Raw genomic sequence first — 16,279 nt, 5'->3', positions numbered from 1 at the left:
CAGTCTCTCTTGTCCATACAGTACTGTTTTTATGATAATGAATATATATATATATATATACACACACAATTTGACATGTACATTTAAATATGTAAATGTTCCTGAACTATCCCTTTAATATCCACATAAAGAATACATCATGCAGTAAGATAGTACACAGTGTACCTATACCACAAGTCCCAGAAGAACAATGACACACTCTTTCCCAGCCTTCGCAACCGTTCAACTCCCTCACTCCACAGCATTCACATACACCAACAACTGAATGAGTCATCCAACAAACTGTTCAGAGATTGAAAGACAAAAAACATGACAACAAATAGAAAGAGAGAAGAGCGGGTGTACCTCGAGCTCCCGGAGAGCATTGTCACACTCCTTCTGGCCCGGGGCCTGCTGGGTACACATGGTGATGAGCTGGTTGATACTGTCAGTGACGGCACTGTGGACAGAGAGAGAGAGAGAGAGAGAAAGGGAGGTAGCATGTGAGAAAACATGAGGGAGTGTGTTAGTGACAGAGTAACAGAAAGGGTGTGTGTGTGTGTCTGTGTGTTTGTGTGAGTGAGAGAGAATGAGGGATGGAGAGCACCAGTCTCTCGCTGTAAATTGCCGTTCACCCACACACGCTTCAGAGCTTTGGTGTGTAGAATCTCTACAGAGAACTGGTGAGCTGTTTTCTCAGAAACTGAAAGGCAGAGAGTGAAAAAGAAAAGATAGACATTGAAAGAAAGAGAGACAGAGAGAGACAGAGAGAGAGAGACAGAGAGAGAGAGAGAGAGAGAGAGACAGAGAGAGGGACAGAGACAGAGACAGAGAGAGGGACAGAGAGAGAGACAGAGAGAGGGACAGAGAGAGAGAGAGAGTGAGAGTGAGAGTGAGAGTGAGAGTGAGAGTGAGAGTGAGAGTGAGAGAGAGAGAGAGAGAGAGAAAAGACACACAGACAGAGAGAGAGAGAGAGAGAGAGAGAGAGACATAGACAGACAGAGAGACAGAGAGAGAGACAGAGACAGAGAGACAGACAGATAGACAGAGACATAGACAGACACACAGACAGAGAGACAGAGACAGAGAGACATAGACAGAGAGAGACAGAGAGAGACAGAGAGAGACACACAGACAGAGACAGACAGACAGACAGACAGAGACATAGACAGACAGACAGAGAGAGAGAGACAGAGAGAGAGACAGACAGACAGAGAGAGAGAGAGACAGACACAGACAATGACAGAGACAGACATGAGAGAGACAGACAGAGAGACAGACACAGACAGAGAGACAGACACAGACAGAGAGACAGACACAGACAGAGAGACAGACACAGACAGAGAGACAGACAATGACAGAGACAGACAGGAGAGAGACAGAGAGGAGAGAGAGAAACACAGACAGACAAAGTGGAAGTAAGTTGGACAGTGTAAATAAAAAGTACGAAAGAGGGGGAGTGAGAACATTAGATGAAGAACAGGAGTAAGAGAGAACGTGAGGGTGGAAAGAAGGCACACTAAAGAGCGGAGCAGCCCACACTAAAGAGCGGAGCAGCCCACACTAAAGAGCGGAGCAGCCCACACTAAAGAGCGGAGCAGCCCACACTAGAGAACGGAGCAGCCCACACTAAAGAGCGGAGCAGCCGACACTAGAGAGCGGAGCAGCCCACACTAGAGAGCGGAGCAGCCCACACTAGAGAGCGGAGCAGCCCACACTAGAGAGCGGAGCAGCCCACACTAGAGAGCGGAGCAGCCCACACTAGAGAACGGAGCAGCCCACACTAAAGAGCGGAGCAGCCCACACTAAAGAGCGGAGCAGCCCACACTAGAGAACGGAGCAGGCCACACTAGAGAACGGAGCAGCCCACACTAAAGAACGGAGCAGCCCACACTAGAGAACGGAGCAGCCCACACTAGAGAATGGAGCAGCCCACACTAGAGAATGGAGCAGCCCACACTAGAGAATGGAGCAGCCCACACTAGAGAACGGAGCAGCCCACACTAGAGAACGGAGCAGCCCACACTAGAGAACGGAGCAGCCCACACTAGAGTCTAAAGAGGTGCCTTTAGAAATGTGTTCAATCAAAGCCTGTCACATCCCTTCTCCTTCAGTCTCATAGCGGAGTAGGGTGAAGTTGTCCCCTTGATGCTGATCTTGGGTCAGCTTTTAATTTTCCCCATTAAGGGTTAAGGTAAGAATTGGGGGAGGGGAAGCTGATCCTAGATCTGTAGATAGGGGAAACTTCACACCAGAGCTCTTGTCACCCGTCATCATGACATCTAACTGGGAGAGGTGTGTCCCGTTGACGTTTTCATTCAATATAAACCCAATATAAACCCCCCTACTGACAGTTTGTTATATAACCCTTTCTACGCACGTCGCACACACATTTGAAGACATCTATACAAGAACGCGACTATTGTAACGTGTGTGTGTGTGTGTGTGTAAGACAGGGAGTTAGAGAATGCTCAGAGCTGTCTGTCTATCGCCTCCTTTGAATTCCATGCTGTCACAGTTACCAGCCCTTTCAAGCTTAACATCCTTATCATTTATCGCCCTCCAGGTTCCCTCGGAGAGTTCATCAATGAGCTTGATGCCTTGATAAGCTCCTTTCCTGAGGACGGCTCACCTCTCACAGTTCTGGGCGACTTTAACCTCCCCACGTCTACCTTTGACTCATTCCTCTCTGCCTCCTTCTTTCCACTCCTCTCCTCTTTTGACCTCACCCTCTCACCTTCCCCCCCTACTCACAAGGCAGGCAATACGCTCGACCTCATCTTTACTAGATGCTGTTCTTCCACTAACCTCATTGCAACTCCCCTCCAAGTCTCCGACCACTACCTTGTATCCTTTTCCCTCTCGCTCTCATCCAACACCTCCCACACTGCCCCTACTCGGATGGCATCACGCCGTCCCAACCTTCGCTCTCTCTCCCCCGCTACTCTCTCCTCTTCCATCCTATCATCTCTTCCCTCTGCTCAAACCTTCTCCAACCTATCTCCTGATTCTGCCTCCTCAACCCTCCTCTCCTCCCTCTCTGCATCCTTTGACGCTCTATGTCCCCTATCCTCCAGGCCGGCTCGGTCCTCCCCTCCCGCTCCGTGGCTCGATGACTCATTGCGAGCTCACAGAACAGGGCTCCGGGCAGCCGAGCGGAAATGGAGGAAAACTCGCCTCCCTGCGGACCTGGCATCCTTTCACTCCCTCCTCTCTACATTTTCCTCCTCTGTCTCTGCTGCTAAAGCCACTTTCTACCACTCTAAATTCCAAGCATCTGCCTCTAACCCTAGGAAGCTCTTTGCCACCTTCTCTTCCCTCCCGAATCCTCCTCCCCCTCCCCCCCTCCTCCCTCTCTGCAGATGACTTCGTCAACCATTTTGAAAAGAAGGTTGACGACATCCGATCCTCGTTTGCTAAGTCAAACGACACCGCTGGTTCTGCTCACACTGCCCTAACCCTGTGCTCTGACCTCTTTCTCCCCTCTCTCTCCAGATGAAATCTCGCGTCTTGTGACGGCCGGCCGCCCAACAACCTGCCCGCTTGACCCTATCCCCTCCTCTCTTCTCCAGACCATTTCCGGAGACCTTCTCCCTTACCTCACCTCGCTCATCAACTCATCCCTGACCGCTGGCTACGTCCCTTCCGTCTTCAAGAGAGCGAGAGTTGCACCCCTTCTGAAAAAACCTACACTCGATCCCTCCGATGTCAACAATTACAGACCAGTATCCCTTCTTTCTTTTCTCTCCAAAACTCTTGAACGTGCCGTCCTTGGCCAGCTCTCCCGCTATCTCTCTCTGAATGACCTCCTTGATCCAAACCAGTCAGGTTTCAAGACTAGTCATTCAACTGAGACTGCTCTCCTCTGTATCACGGAGGCGCTCCGCACTGCTAAAGCTAACTCTCTCTCCTCTGCTCTCATCCTTCTAGATCTATCGGCTGCCTTCGATACTGCGAACCATCAGATCCTCCTCTCCACCCTCTCCGAGTTGGGCATCTCCGGCGCGGCCCATGCTTGGATTGCGTCCTACCTGACAGGTCGCTCCTACCAGGTGGCGTGGCGAGAATCTGTCTCCTCACCACGCGCTCTCACCACTGGTGTCCCCCAGGGCTCTGTTCTAGGCCCTCTCCTATTCTCGCTATACACCAAGTCACTTGGCTCTGTCGCAACCTCACATGGTCTCTCCTATCATTGCTATGCAGACGACACACAATTCATCTTCTCCTTTCCCCCTTCTGATGACCAGGTGGCGAATCGCATCTCTGCATGTCTGGCAGACATATCAGTGTGGATGACGGATCACCACCTCAAGCTGAACCTCGGCAAGACGGAGCTGCTCTTCCTCCCGGGGAAGGACTGCCCGTTCCATGATCTCGCCATCACGGTTGACAACTCCATTGTGTCCTCCTCCCAAAGCGCTAAGAACCTTGGCGTGATCCTGGACAACACCCTGTCGTTCTCAACCAACATCAAGGCGGTGGCCCGTTCCTGTAGGTTCATGCTCTACAACATCCGCAGAGTACGACCCTGCCTCACACAGGAAGCGGCGCAGGTCCTAATCCAGGCTCTTGTCATCTCCCGTCTGGATTACTGCAACTCGCTGTTGGCTGGGCTCCCTGCCTGTGCCATTAAACCCCTTCAACTCATCCAGAACGCCGCAGCCCGTCTGGTGTTCAACCTTCCCAAGTTCTCTCACGTCACCCCGCTCCTCCGTTCTCTCCACTGGCTTCCAGTTGAAGCTCGCATCCACTACAAGACCATGGTGCTTGCCTACGGAGCTGTGAGGGGAACGGCACCTCAGTACCTCCAGGCTCTGATCAGGCCCTACACCCAAACAAGGGCACTGCGTTCATCCACCTCTGGCCTGCTCGCCTCCCTACCACTGAGGAAGTACAGCTCCCGCTCAGCCCAGTCAAAACTGTTCGCTGCTCTGGCCCCCCAATGGTGGAACAAACTCCCTCACGACGCCAGGACAGCGGAGTCAATCACCACCTTCCGGAGACACCTGAAACCCCACCTCTTTAAGGAATACCTAGGATAGGATAAGTAATCCCTCTCACCCCCCCCCCTTTAAGATTTAGATGCACTATTGTAAAGTGACTGTTCCACTGGATGTCATAAGGTGAATGCACCAATTTGTAAGTCGCTCTGGATAAGAGCGTCTGCTAAATGACTTAAATGTAAATGTAAATGTATCTACTGTATATGAGAGTGTGTGTGTGTGTGTGTGTGTAAGGCAGGGAGTTAGAGAATGCTCAGACCTGTATCTACTGTATATGAGAGTGTGTGTGTGTGTGTTAACAATAAGAATTTGAGTAACGTGGAAAGGAACATGTTAACAATTAGCATGGTGCATCATGAGAGGGAAACAAATATTCAAATAGAAACGATTCCCAGTGAAAATGACAGCACGTTTCCAGTACAAACCTGGGATTTCAATGAATGTCGAAATAGATTTCATTGGAATAGTGTTGAAAGTAGAAGTGAACCCAAGCCTGCTATCTGTAGCTAACTGCATTGTGGATGCTGGGAGGGATCTGTAGACAGGATCTAATACCATTCTTACCGAGCGGAGGCTGCCAGTTGGTTCTTGAGGTTGGGGGAGTTGGGGTCTGTGGACAGGATCTAATGTCATTCTTACCGAGCGGGGGCTGCCAGTTGGTTCTTGAGGTTGGGGGAGTTGGGGTCTGTGGACAGGACCTAATACCATTCTTACCGAGCGGAGGCTGCTAGTTGGTTCTTGAGGTTGGGGGAGTTGGGGTCTGTGGACAGGACCTAATACCATTCTTACCGAGCGGAGGCTGCCAGTTGGTTCTTGAGGTTGGGGGAGTTGGGGTCTGTGGACAGGATCTAATGTCATTCTTACCGAGCGGGGGCTGCCAGTTGGTTCTTGAGGTTGGGGGAGTTGGGGTCTGTGGACAGGACCTAATACCATTCTTACCGAGCGGAGGCTGCTAGTTGGTTCTTGAGGTTGGGGGAGTTGGGGTCTGTGGACAGGACCTAATACCATTCTTACCGAGCGGAGGCTGCCAGTTGGTTCTTGAGGTTGGGTGAGTTGGGGTCTGTGGACAGGATCTAATGTCATTCTTACCGAGCGGGGGCTGCCAGTTGGTTCTTGAGGTTGGGGGAGTTGGGGTCTGTGGACAGGACCTAATACCATTCTTACCGAGCGGAGGCTGCTAGTTGGTTCTTGAGGTTGGGGGAGTTGGGGTCTGTGGACAGGACCTAATACCATTCTTACCGAGCGGAGGCTGCTAGTTGGTTCTTGAGGTTGGGGGAGTTGGGGTCGGTGGACAGGACCTAATACCATTCTTACCGAGCGGAGGCTGCTAGTTGGTTCTTGAGGTTGGGGGAGTTGGGGTCTGTGGACAGGATCTAATGTCATTCTTACCGAGCGGGGGCTGCCAGTTGGTTCTTGAGGTTGGGGGAGTTGGGGTCTGTGGACAGGACCTAATACCATTCTTACCGAGCGGAGGCTGCTAGTTGGTTCTTGAGGTTGGGGGAGTTGGGGTCTGTGGACAGGACCTAATACCATTCTTACCGAGCGGAGGCTGCTAGTTGGTTCTTGAGGTTGGGGGAGTTGGGGTCGGTGGACAGGACCTAATACCATTCTTACCGAGCGGAGGCTGCTAGTTGGTTCTTGAGGTTGGGGGAGTTGGGGTCTGTGGACAGGATCTAATACCATTCTTACCGAGCGGCGGCTGCTAGTTGGTTCTTGAGGTTGGGGGAGTTGGGGTCGGTGGACAGGACCTAATGTCATTCTTACCGAGCGGCGGCTGCCAGTTGGTTCTTGAGGTTGGGGGAGTTGGGGTCGGTGGACAGGACCTTGGCGGCGAGCAGCAGCTTACTGGACGACATGGAGATGGTCTTGAGGTTGGACACCACCTGCGTCTGGTTCTCCTTGTTCTGAACGGAGAGCAGAGAGGAAGGAAAAGGTTCAAATCAGGTTCTCTCAGTCATTCACGCACATATGAAGTTAGTAACATATGACACACACAAGCATGGAAATATCTGATAAGAGTGAATTGCCTGCATCTATCTCAAGACACGTCCCGTCCTCCTCTCTCCTAAACATACACTTAACAAAACATATGACCGCTGCATTGTATACAGTATGAAATTAGCTACACACCATCAGTCAGCCTGAACAATGCATCACAACGCAAATAGATATCATTTCACCCCAGTCGCATGACACTGGTGTTTCATCCGTGTCCTTCTCTGACCTGTGACTGGCCGGCCATGTCCACGCCGGCATCCAGGAACTCTCCGAAGTCATGGCCGAACTTGCCAGTGGCCTTGGCCAGGTCCTGGGTAGTGCCCCTGGACGACTGGACCAGCTCATTGGCTGACTGGTTGAGACCAGCTGCAGCCTGGTTCAGGTTGACCTGCGCCTCCTGGAAACTCTTCCCACTGGGCGGGAACTGGAGAAGAGAGGGGGAGGAGGGGATAAATGAAGAGGAAAAGAAGTAATGAAAGGGAGAAAAGAAAAGTAATAGTTGAAAACAAAACAATTGGTCCTAAAAAGGCAGAATATTTTAGTTTGGTGTGATTTTCTACTCACAGAATTGGCCAGTAGTTTCTTACTGGCCTCTCCGACTGTTCTTATAGCGTTGTCCACATCTCTCTGTCCAGGCAGGCAGTTCACACTCCTGTTCAGGGCCTGGGATACAGCCTTGGCCACCTGTACACAACCAAACACATTCAAATAGAAGCATTTTGTAGGTGGATATGATGTTTCCTAAGGTCTTTCATAGAAGCACAGTCTTGACTGTTGAGGGGTTTACATTCTAATAGTGAGCTCTTTGTGTATTGGCAACAAGTATCCAAAAGTATAGAACCTAACAGACTGTCTGACTGACCTGTGCCAGTCTCTGCTGGCTGTCAGGATCTCCTGGCTTGGCAATGGCTCTCTTGGTCTCTTCGATCAGATTGGCCGACTTGTCCATAACGTCACCAGCGCAGTCCAGCATGGCGTTGCGGGCCTGAGGGTCGGCGGTCGTCGCGGCAACCCCACGTGCGGCCGAGGCCAGAGCGCGTAATGCCTGAGCCACGTCTCTGGCTGCCATACCTGAGGGAGAGGGGACAAAGCATGAGTACCATCTGTCTCCACTAGAGGGTGGACCTGAGTCTTCTTCCTTACTCCCACCAGATACATTTTTAGGCTGTCAGACACATTATATACTATAGGGCTTCATGATCCTTTTATTATCTGAGCTACATTCTTTTTTTTTTTTTTTACATACTTCAGTAAGTTACCTCTAGGCCAGGGCTCTCTAACCCTGTTCCTGGAGAGCTACCGTCCTGTAGGTGTTCAATCTAACCCTGTTCCTGTAGACCTACCGTCCTGTAGGTGTTCAATCTAACCCTGTTCCTGTAGACCTACCGTCCTGTAGGTGTTCAATCTAACCCTGTTCCTGTAGAGCTACCGTCCTGTAGGTGTTCAATCTAACCCTGTTCCTGGAGGGCTACCGTCCTGTAGGTGTTCAATCTAACCCTGTTCCTGTAGACCTGTTCCTGGACCGTCCTGTAGGTGTTCAATCTAACCCTGTTCCTGTAGAGCTACCGTCCTGTAGGTGTTCAATCTAACCCTGTTCCTGGAGGGCTACCGTCCTGTAGGTGTTCAATCTAACCCTGTTCCTGGAGAGCTACCGTCCTGTAGGTGTTCAATCCAACCCTGTTCCTGGAGAGCTACCGTCCTGTAGGTGTTCAATCTAACCCTGTTCCTGGAGAGCTACCGTCCTGTAGGTGTTCAATCCAACCCTGTTCCTGGAGAGCTACTGTAGCTACACGTGTAGTTCTCATTGCCCTGGGTGACCAGTTTGTACACTACCGTAGCTACCTGTGTAGTTCTCATTGCCCTGGGTGACCAGTTTGTACACTACCGTAGCTACCTGTGTAGTTCTCATTGCCCTGGGTGACCAGTTTGTACACTACTGTAGCTACCTGTGTAGTTCTCATTGCCCTGGGTGACCAGTTTGTATACTACCGTAGCTACCTGTGTAGTTCTTGTTGCCCTGGGTGACCAGTTTGTAAACTACTGTAGTTACCTGTGTAGTTCTCGTTGCCCTGGGTGACCAGTTTGTATACTACTGTAGTTACCTGTGTAGTTCTCGTTGCCCTGGGTGGCCAGTTTGTATACTACTGTAGTTACCTGTGTAGTTCTCGTTGCCCTGGGTGGCCTCACTCAGCAGCTGGGCGATGGCAGAGCTCACAGCCTTAGTGCTGTTGCCCACGTCCTGAGAGCACTTCTCCAGCTGCAAAAACACATACAATAAGACACAATGCACATACTTCCACTTGTATAATTCTTATCTTCATACACAATTTAATTAAATAAAGTAACATGAGTAGGAGTGAGTGGTCAAGAATCCTAATTATGCCTACTGTACAGTACATCAGGTTTCATTTTACTGACTGCTCTCACATACGAAACATTGAGGGCCAGTTAAGTGCGTGTGTTTTTCGTAAGTGTCTGCACTGTGGTTGGAATTCTCAATGTCAAGTGCTTGTAATCATCATATAGGCACAGACCCATAGATGGGTGCTGAGACATGATTCTGTGGTGGGTGTTGAAAATCAGCCTACCAACCTGATTCTGTGGTGCGTGTTGAAATCAGCCTACCAACCTGATTCTGTGGTGGGTGTTGAAATCAGCCTACCAACCTGATTCTGTGGTGGGTGTTGAAATCAGCCTACCAACCTGATTCTGTGGTGGGTGTTGAAATCAGCCTGCCAACCTGATTCTGTGGTGCGTGTTGAAATCAGCCTAGCTACCGCTGTGCATATGGCTACAAGTTTAGTTTATTAGGATCCATATTAGCTACTGCTATTAGCTATTCCACCATGACATAGCAGATCATTCCACCATGACATGACTCTATAGATAACTGAGTAACCTCTGGTAGCAGATCATTCCACCATGACATAACTCTATAGATAACTGAGTAACCTCTGGTAGCAGATCATTCCACCATGACTCTATAGATAACTGAGTAACCTCTGGTAGCAGATCATTCCACCATGACATGACTCTATAGATAACTGAGTAATCTCTGGTAGCAGATCATTCCACCATGACTCTATAGATAACTGAGTAACCTCTAGTAGCAGATCATTCCACCATGATATGACTCTATAGATAACTGAGTAACTTCTAGTAGCAGATCATTCCACCATGACTCTATAGATAACTGAGTAACCTCTAGTAGCAGATCATTCCACCATGATATGACTCTATAGATAACTGAGTAACTTCTAGTAGCAGATCATTCCACCATGACATGACTCTATAGATAACTGAGTAACTTCTAGTAGCAGATCATTCCACCATGACTCTATAGATAACTGAGTAACCTCTAGTAGCAGATCATTCCACCATGACATGACTCTATAGATAACTGAGTAACTTCTAGTAGCAGATCATTCCACCATGACATGACTCTATAGATAACTGAGTAACTTCTAGTAGCAGATCATTCCACCATGACATGACTCTATAGATAACTGAGTAACTTCTAGTAGCAGATCATTCCACCATGACTCTATAGATAACTGAGTAACTTCTAGTAGCAGATCATTCCACCATGACTCTATAGATAACTGAGTAACCTCTAGTAGCAGATCATTCCACCATGATATGACTCTATAGATAACTGAGTAACTTCTAGTAGCAGATCATTCCACCATGACATGACTCTATAGATAACTGAGTAACTTCTAGTAGCAGATCATTCCACCATGACATGACTCTATAGATAACTGAGTAACTTCTAGTAGCAGATCATTCCACCATGACTCTATAGATAACTGAGTAACTTCTAGTAGCAGATCATTCCACCATGACTCTATAGATAACTGAGTAACCTCTAGTAGCAGATCATTCCACCATGATATGACTCTATAGATAACTGAGTAACTTCTAGTAGCAGATCATTCCACCATGACATGACTCTATAGATAACTGAGTAACTTCTAGTAGCAGATCATTCCACCATGACATGACTCTATAGATAACTGAGTAACTTCTAGTAGCAGATCATTCCACCATGACTCTATAGATAACTGAGTAACCTCTAGTAGCAGATCATTCCACCATGATATGACTCTATAGATAACTGAGTAACTTCTAGTAGCAGATCATTCCACCATGACATGACTCTATAGATAACTGAGTAACCTCTGGTAGCAGATCATTCCACCATGACTCTATAGATAACTGAGTAACCTCTGGTAGCAGAGCATTCCACCATGACTCTATAGATAACTGAGTAACCTCTGGTAGCAGATCATTCCACCATGACTCTATAGATAACTGAGTAACTTCTAGTAGCAGATCATTCCACCATGACATGACTCTATAGATAACCAAGTGAAAATCTGTTTATGGTTTGGGTACTGTTAAGGAACCCATAGTGTTGTGTCTGGTGATGTATGCATGTCTGTTTAAAACAGATTATACAAGTGGTAGAAAAAACTATGAAAAAGTATCATTCAAGTTGTTCATGTTAGTTCTGTGTGTGCAGATAAGGGCAAGGCGTGCTGCTTTGTCGTGAGCCAGCGGCAGCTTTGCTAGGTATTCTTTACTACACTTGACCGTATTACCGGACAGTAATCAAGATGGGACCAGACCAGAGCCTGAACAACTAGTACAGTTGATTTTGTTTGTGTCAAAAATGCAACATATATTTTATAAAACAGACATTCTTCTCCCCATCTTCACAACAACTTTGTCAATATGACTTGACCATGATAACTGACCATCCAATGTTACTCCTAGGAGTTAAACTTCCTCAATGGTCACACCCTTTATACACAACTCCTCTTGAGGTTTAGGTCTTAGAGAATGTTTTGAACCAAATACAAAGCCTTTAGTTTTAGATGTATTTAAGACCAGTTTATTGTTAATTACCCATTTTGACACTAACTGCAACTCCTTGCTAAGAGTGTCAGTGAGTTAATTGGCTAGAGGTGCTGATGTGTAGTGTGTTCAATCATCAGCATTCATAGTAATATTAGCTTCTTGTAAGACAAGTGGCAAATAGTTGGTAAAAAAATAGAGAAGAGTAATGGCCCAAGGTAACTGCCCTGAGGGATACCGCACTGTAGATATCTGATGTTAGAGAAGTTTCCATTGAAGAACACTCTCTGGGTTCTATTGGATAAATAACTCTCCAACCATGTGATGGCAGGTGAACCATTTACGATCAATAACATCAAAGGCTGCACTGAAATCTAGCAATAGAGCTCCAACTATTTGTATTTTGAATTTATTAAGGATCCCCATTAGCTGCTGCCAAGGCAGAAGCTACTCTTTCTGAGGTCCAGCAACATTAAAACGTTATTTAGAGTTTAAAATATTACATAACATTTCATAACACTATCATGTTATTATCAATTTATTTTAGCCAGTCATCTGTGTCAGTGCAGTACAAGTTCAGTGCCCTTCCCTATATGCATGCTGAAAGTCAGTAGTTCATTTGTCACAAGTTATTCCTGTCACAAGTCATGTGACAGGAAGATCGTGGGAGAGATGGGTTGTGTGTGTGTACACTTGGTGCTGTATAATATGCATACTGTTGAAAAAGTTGTGGTTAGCTTGTATGTACAGTACTGTGCATTTGTGAAAATGTGTGTATTTGGGCATGTGCTTGCCATCTACCAGGGCAGGAGTGTGTGTGTGTGGTGTGTGGTGTGTCAAACTTCCTGCTAGCCTATAAGCACAGTACGCATACGGCATATGCAAGGTGTATTGTGTGTGTGTGTGTGTGTGTGTGTGTGTGTGTGTGTGTGTGTGTGTGTGTGTGTGTGTGTGTGTGTGTGTGTGTGTGTGTGTGTGTGTGTGTGTGTGTGTGTGTGTGTGTCAGACTTCCTGCTAGGCTACAAGCACAGTATGCATACGGCATATGCAAGGTGTATTGTGTGTGTGTGTCAAACTTCCTGCTAGGCTGCAAGCACAGTACGCATACGGCATATGCAAGGTGTAGTGTGTGTGTGTGTGTGTGTGTGTGTGTGTGTGTGTGTGTGTGTGTGTGTGTGTGTGTGTGTGTGTGTGTGTGTGTGTGTGTGTGTGTGTGTGTGTGTGTGTGTGTGTGTGTGTGTGTGTGTGTGAGAGAGACTCTCACCGTCTCTCCGGGCAGGGGTTTGAGTTTGCCATCACCAGCTGAAGCCTTGGCCTCCACCATGTCTTTCTCCAGGCCTCGGACCACCGTCAGAGCATTGTCGATCTCCAGAGGACCACATGCTTCCTGTGCCTGGATCACATGGACAGGAAGTCAACACAGGAAGTGGGGAAAGGGAAGACAGAACAGAATAGGGACACCATATTGGGCAAGACCGGGCCTGCTAAACCTCTAACTCTAGTGCTATATTACCGTGGTGTTACTCAAGTTAGCTATGGAGTGAGCTAGCTAATTCCAACTAACTAAACTGCTAACACAGTGTTTCAGCTAGTTACGGAGCAAGCTACTGTAGCTAGCTAATTCCACAAACTAAACTGCTAATACAGTGTTTCAGCTAAATGGAGCAAGCTTGCGAGCTAATTCCACGAGCAAAAGCGCTAACAAGGTCAAACAACAGGTTCTTGTTGAGTGCGTTTGGGGGGTGTTTGGTACCTTCTGTGCAGCCGTGCGGAGCTCTGCAAGGGCAGTGGCCAGGTTCTTGGCACACTGGCTGAGTTGCATGGCAGAGGCCTGGTCACCAATGGTAGGTACTGTGGCCTTGGCAGCCGTCACCATCTTGGCACCAGGCTGAGGGCATAGGAGTGGATGGAGGAAGGAAAGGGTTAACTGGTTTATTTCTACAAAAGGTGCATGCTACATTGTTCCGGTGAAGTTTGTAATAAATCAAATTGGCTCCAGTAGATTTCAGAGGACAAGCTTTCTTGTTTTGTGTCATATTCCTTTCTGGCGGGCATCCTTCTTTGCGAAAGTATATCAGAATCAGGGAAAAAACCATGAGTGCAGAGCAGAGATGAGGGTCTCACCAGGAGGAAGTTCTGGCCGGCCCCGATGAGGGTGAGCTGTGCACTGGGGCTGTCGGGCTGGGACTGGCTTCCACGCACTCCCTGGACCAGCTGAGGAATCTGGTCTGCCACCACCTGACACACACCAACAGATCGGACACTTAATGACACTATCAACCAACCAATCAAATGGAAAATGTGTAGTTCGGTCAGGGTAAAAACAATAACACACACTATCAAAATCACAATGCTCTATTCTCATTCTTACAGTGCAACGAAGCAAATCACTGCTCACATGACTGCATACATCACTACATACATGACAAATCACAAGCTCAGTGTATAGAAAGGGGATATTTTCCACACTCATGTTCAGAGTACGAAGGACACCTGAACTACAATCTAACTCAGAATGGCAAAGTCAAAAATATTTTCTTTGAGATTAACTACAGTAATTGTACCCCTGAGAGAGAAAGAAAAATAGAGAGAAAGCGAGAGAGAGAGAAAAAAAGAGAGCGAATGAAAATGAGAGAAAAAGAGCAAAGGCATGACACTCGTACTCATTGACCTATGCCTGACCCCACAGGACCAGAAACCAGGAAGAGAGTGATGGTTGGGGTTGTCATGGCAGCGGAGCTCTCACCTTGCAGCTCTGGACGAGCTGCTGCTGGGCTGCTGGGTTCTTATTGGACGAGGCGGCGTGTTGGGCTGCGGCTATAGTCTGAGTGGCGGCCGCGGCGGCCTGCTTGGCTGCATTCTGACAGGAAACGCAGTGTGAAAAATAAAAGACTGTCAGTTTAGTTTCAACTTAGGTTTCCAAACCGATGTGCTTGCTAACTAACACCAGGGTTGGTTAACGCATACATTAAGGTTAAGTTTTTAAACAAATTGGTCAAATGCAAGCAACAAGACAAATCAACCTTAGAAATCATGATGCTGCGCACAAATAACCAAAATGACAGGCTACTTTGACATCAATAAAAACAACGCTGTCTTGAAACCATCAATAGTGAGCTGTGTGTACAGACGCACATATTGTGGGCTACAACCTGAGGAGGAAATGATGATCCAGTTTCACTGACTCAGCCACTAATACACCGGTCACTCGTCGGTGATGGCCGATACGTTCGTGCCAAAAGCCTGCCTCTCTTGTTTTACTTTGTAAACTATATTTGGAAGTTGATCTAATATTTTGGTAGCCTACAGCATACGGATTTAGCCTCTTCTCTTTTCAGCAGTAGACATTTGCTTTCCAACCTGTGATTTCCCACGATTGTAATATTCTGGATGGCTTGTTTTGCTGTTCACTGACAGATTCACTGACAGTCATAAGTTCTGCTTAGGCAAGTCAGACAGTCATAAGTTCTGCTTAGGCAAGTCAGACAGTCATAAGTTCTGTTTAGTTCTGCATCTTGCCTATGTAATTCGGCCATCGCTCATTCATATATATCTTTATGTACTTATTCACCCCTTTACACTTGTGTGTATTAGGTAGTCGATTACTTGTTAGATATTACTGCACGGTCGGAACTAGAAGCACAAGCATTTTGCTACACTCGCATTAACAACTGCTAACCATGTGTATGTGACAAATAACATGTGATTTGATTTAGACAAGTCAGACAGTCATAAGTTCTGTTTAGACAAGTCAGACAGTCATAAGTTCTGCAAACCTCCCTCGCAGTTACAAAGCTCTTTTGTGGGCCTACGATATCACTTAACACTAGGGCAGCATCCCAAATAGCACCCTGTTTCCTTACATATGGCTCTGGTGAAAAGTAGCGCACTATGGGCTTTGGTCAAAAGTAATGCACTATATAGGGAATAGGGTGCTATTTGGGACTCATCCTGGCACCAGCAGAGGTGGTTGTATGGCAGAGAGAGGTGGTTGTATGGCAGAGAGAGGTGGTTGTATGGCAGAGAGAGGTGGTTGTATGGCAGAGAGAGGTGGTTGTATGGCAGAGAGAGGTGGTTGTATGGCAGAGAGAGGTGGTTGTATGGCAGAGAGAGGTGGTTGTATGGCAGAGAGAGTTGGTTGTATGGCAGAGAGAGTTGGTTGTATGGCAGAGAGAGTTGGTTGTATGGCAGAGAGAGTTGGTTGTATGGCAGAGAGAGTTGGTTGTATGGCAGAGAGAGTTGGTTGTATGGCAGAGAGAGTTGGTTGTATGGCAGAGAGAGTTGGTTGTATGGCAGAGAGAGTTGGTTGTATGGCAGAGAGAGTTGGTTGTATGGCAGAGAGAGGTGGTTGTATGGCAGAGAGAGGTGGTTGTATGGCAGAGAGAGGTGGTTGTATGGAAGAGAGAGGTGATTGAACATGCATCTGATATTTATTTTTA

The 16,279-nt window shown here is 47.6% G+C and overlaps 1 protein-coding gene across 3 annotated transcripts in view; it reads right to left on the bottom strand.

Annotated features, from left to right (window-relative positions):
* The window catches only part of tln1 (talin 1), a 155,854-nt gene that overhangs the window by 57,429 nt on the left and 82,146 nt on the right, over positions 1-16,279 (bottom strand). For all 3 annotated transcript variants that reach the window (XM_046290566.1, XM_046290564.1, XM_046290565.1), the window contains 10 exons: positions 14,587-14,700; positions 13,965-14,078; positions 13,594-13,728; positions 13,105-13,233; positions 9,135-9,237; positions 7,843-8,051; positions 7,545-7,664; positions 7,207-7,404; positions 6,747-6,886; positions 346-439 (listed from right to left, as the gene is read on the bottom strand). In XM_046290566.1, coding sequence (XP_046146522.1) covers positions 346-439; positions 6,747-6,886; positions 7,207-7,404; positions 7,545-7,664; positions 7,843-8,051; positions 9,135-9,237; positions 13,105-13,233; positions 13,594-13,728; positions 13,965-14,078; positions 14,587-14,700 — 1,356 coding nt within the window. The remainder of the gene's footprint in view (positions 1-345; positions 440-6,746; positions 6,887-7,206; positions 7,405-7,544; positions 7,665-7,842; positions 8,052-9,134; positions 9,238-13,104; positions 13,234-13,593; positions 13,729-13,964; positions 14,079-14,586; positions 14,701-16,279) is intronic.

This window comes from Oncorhynchus gorbuscha, linkage group LG11 (genome assembly GCF_021184085.1).
Source record: "Oncorhynchus gorbuscha isolate QuinsamMale2020 ecotype Even-year linkage group LG11, OgorEven_v1.0, whole genome shotgun sequence".
Classification (NCBI taxonomy): Eukaryota; Metazoa; Chordata; class Actinopteri; order Salmoniformes; family Salmonidae; genus Oncorhynchus; species Oncorhynchus gorbuscha.
The sequence above is the reverse complement of the archived record's forward strand: the minus strand, read 5'-3'. Positions and strand labels throughout refer to the sequence as shown.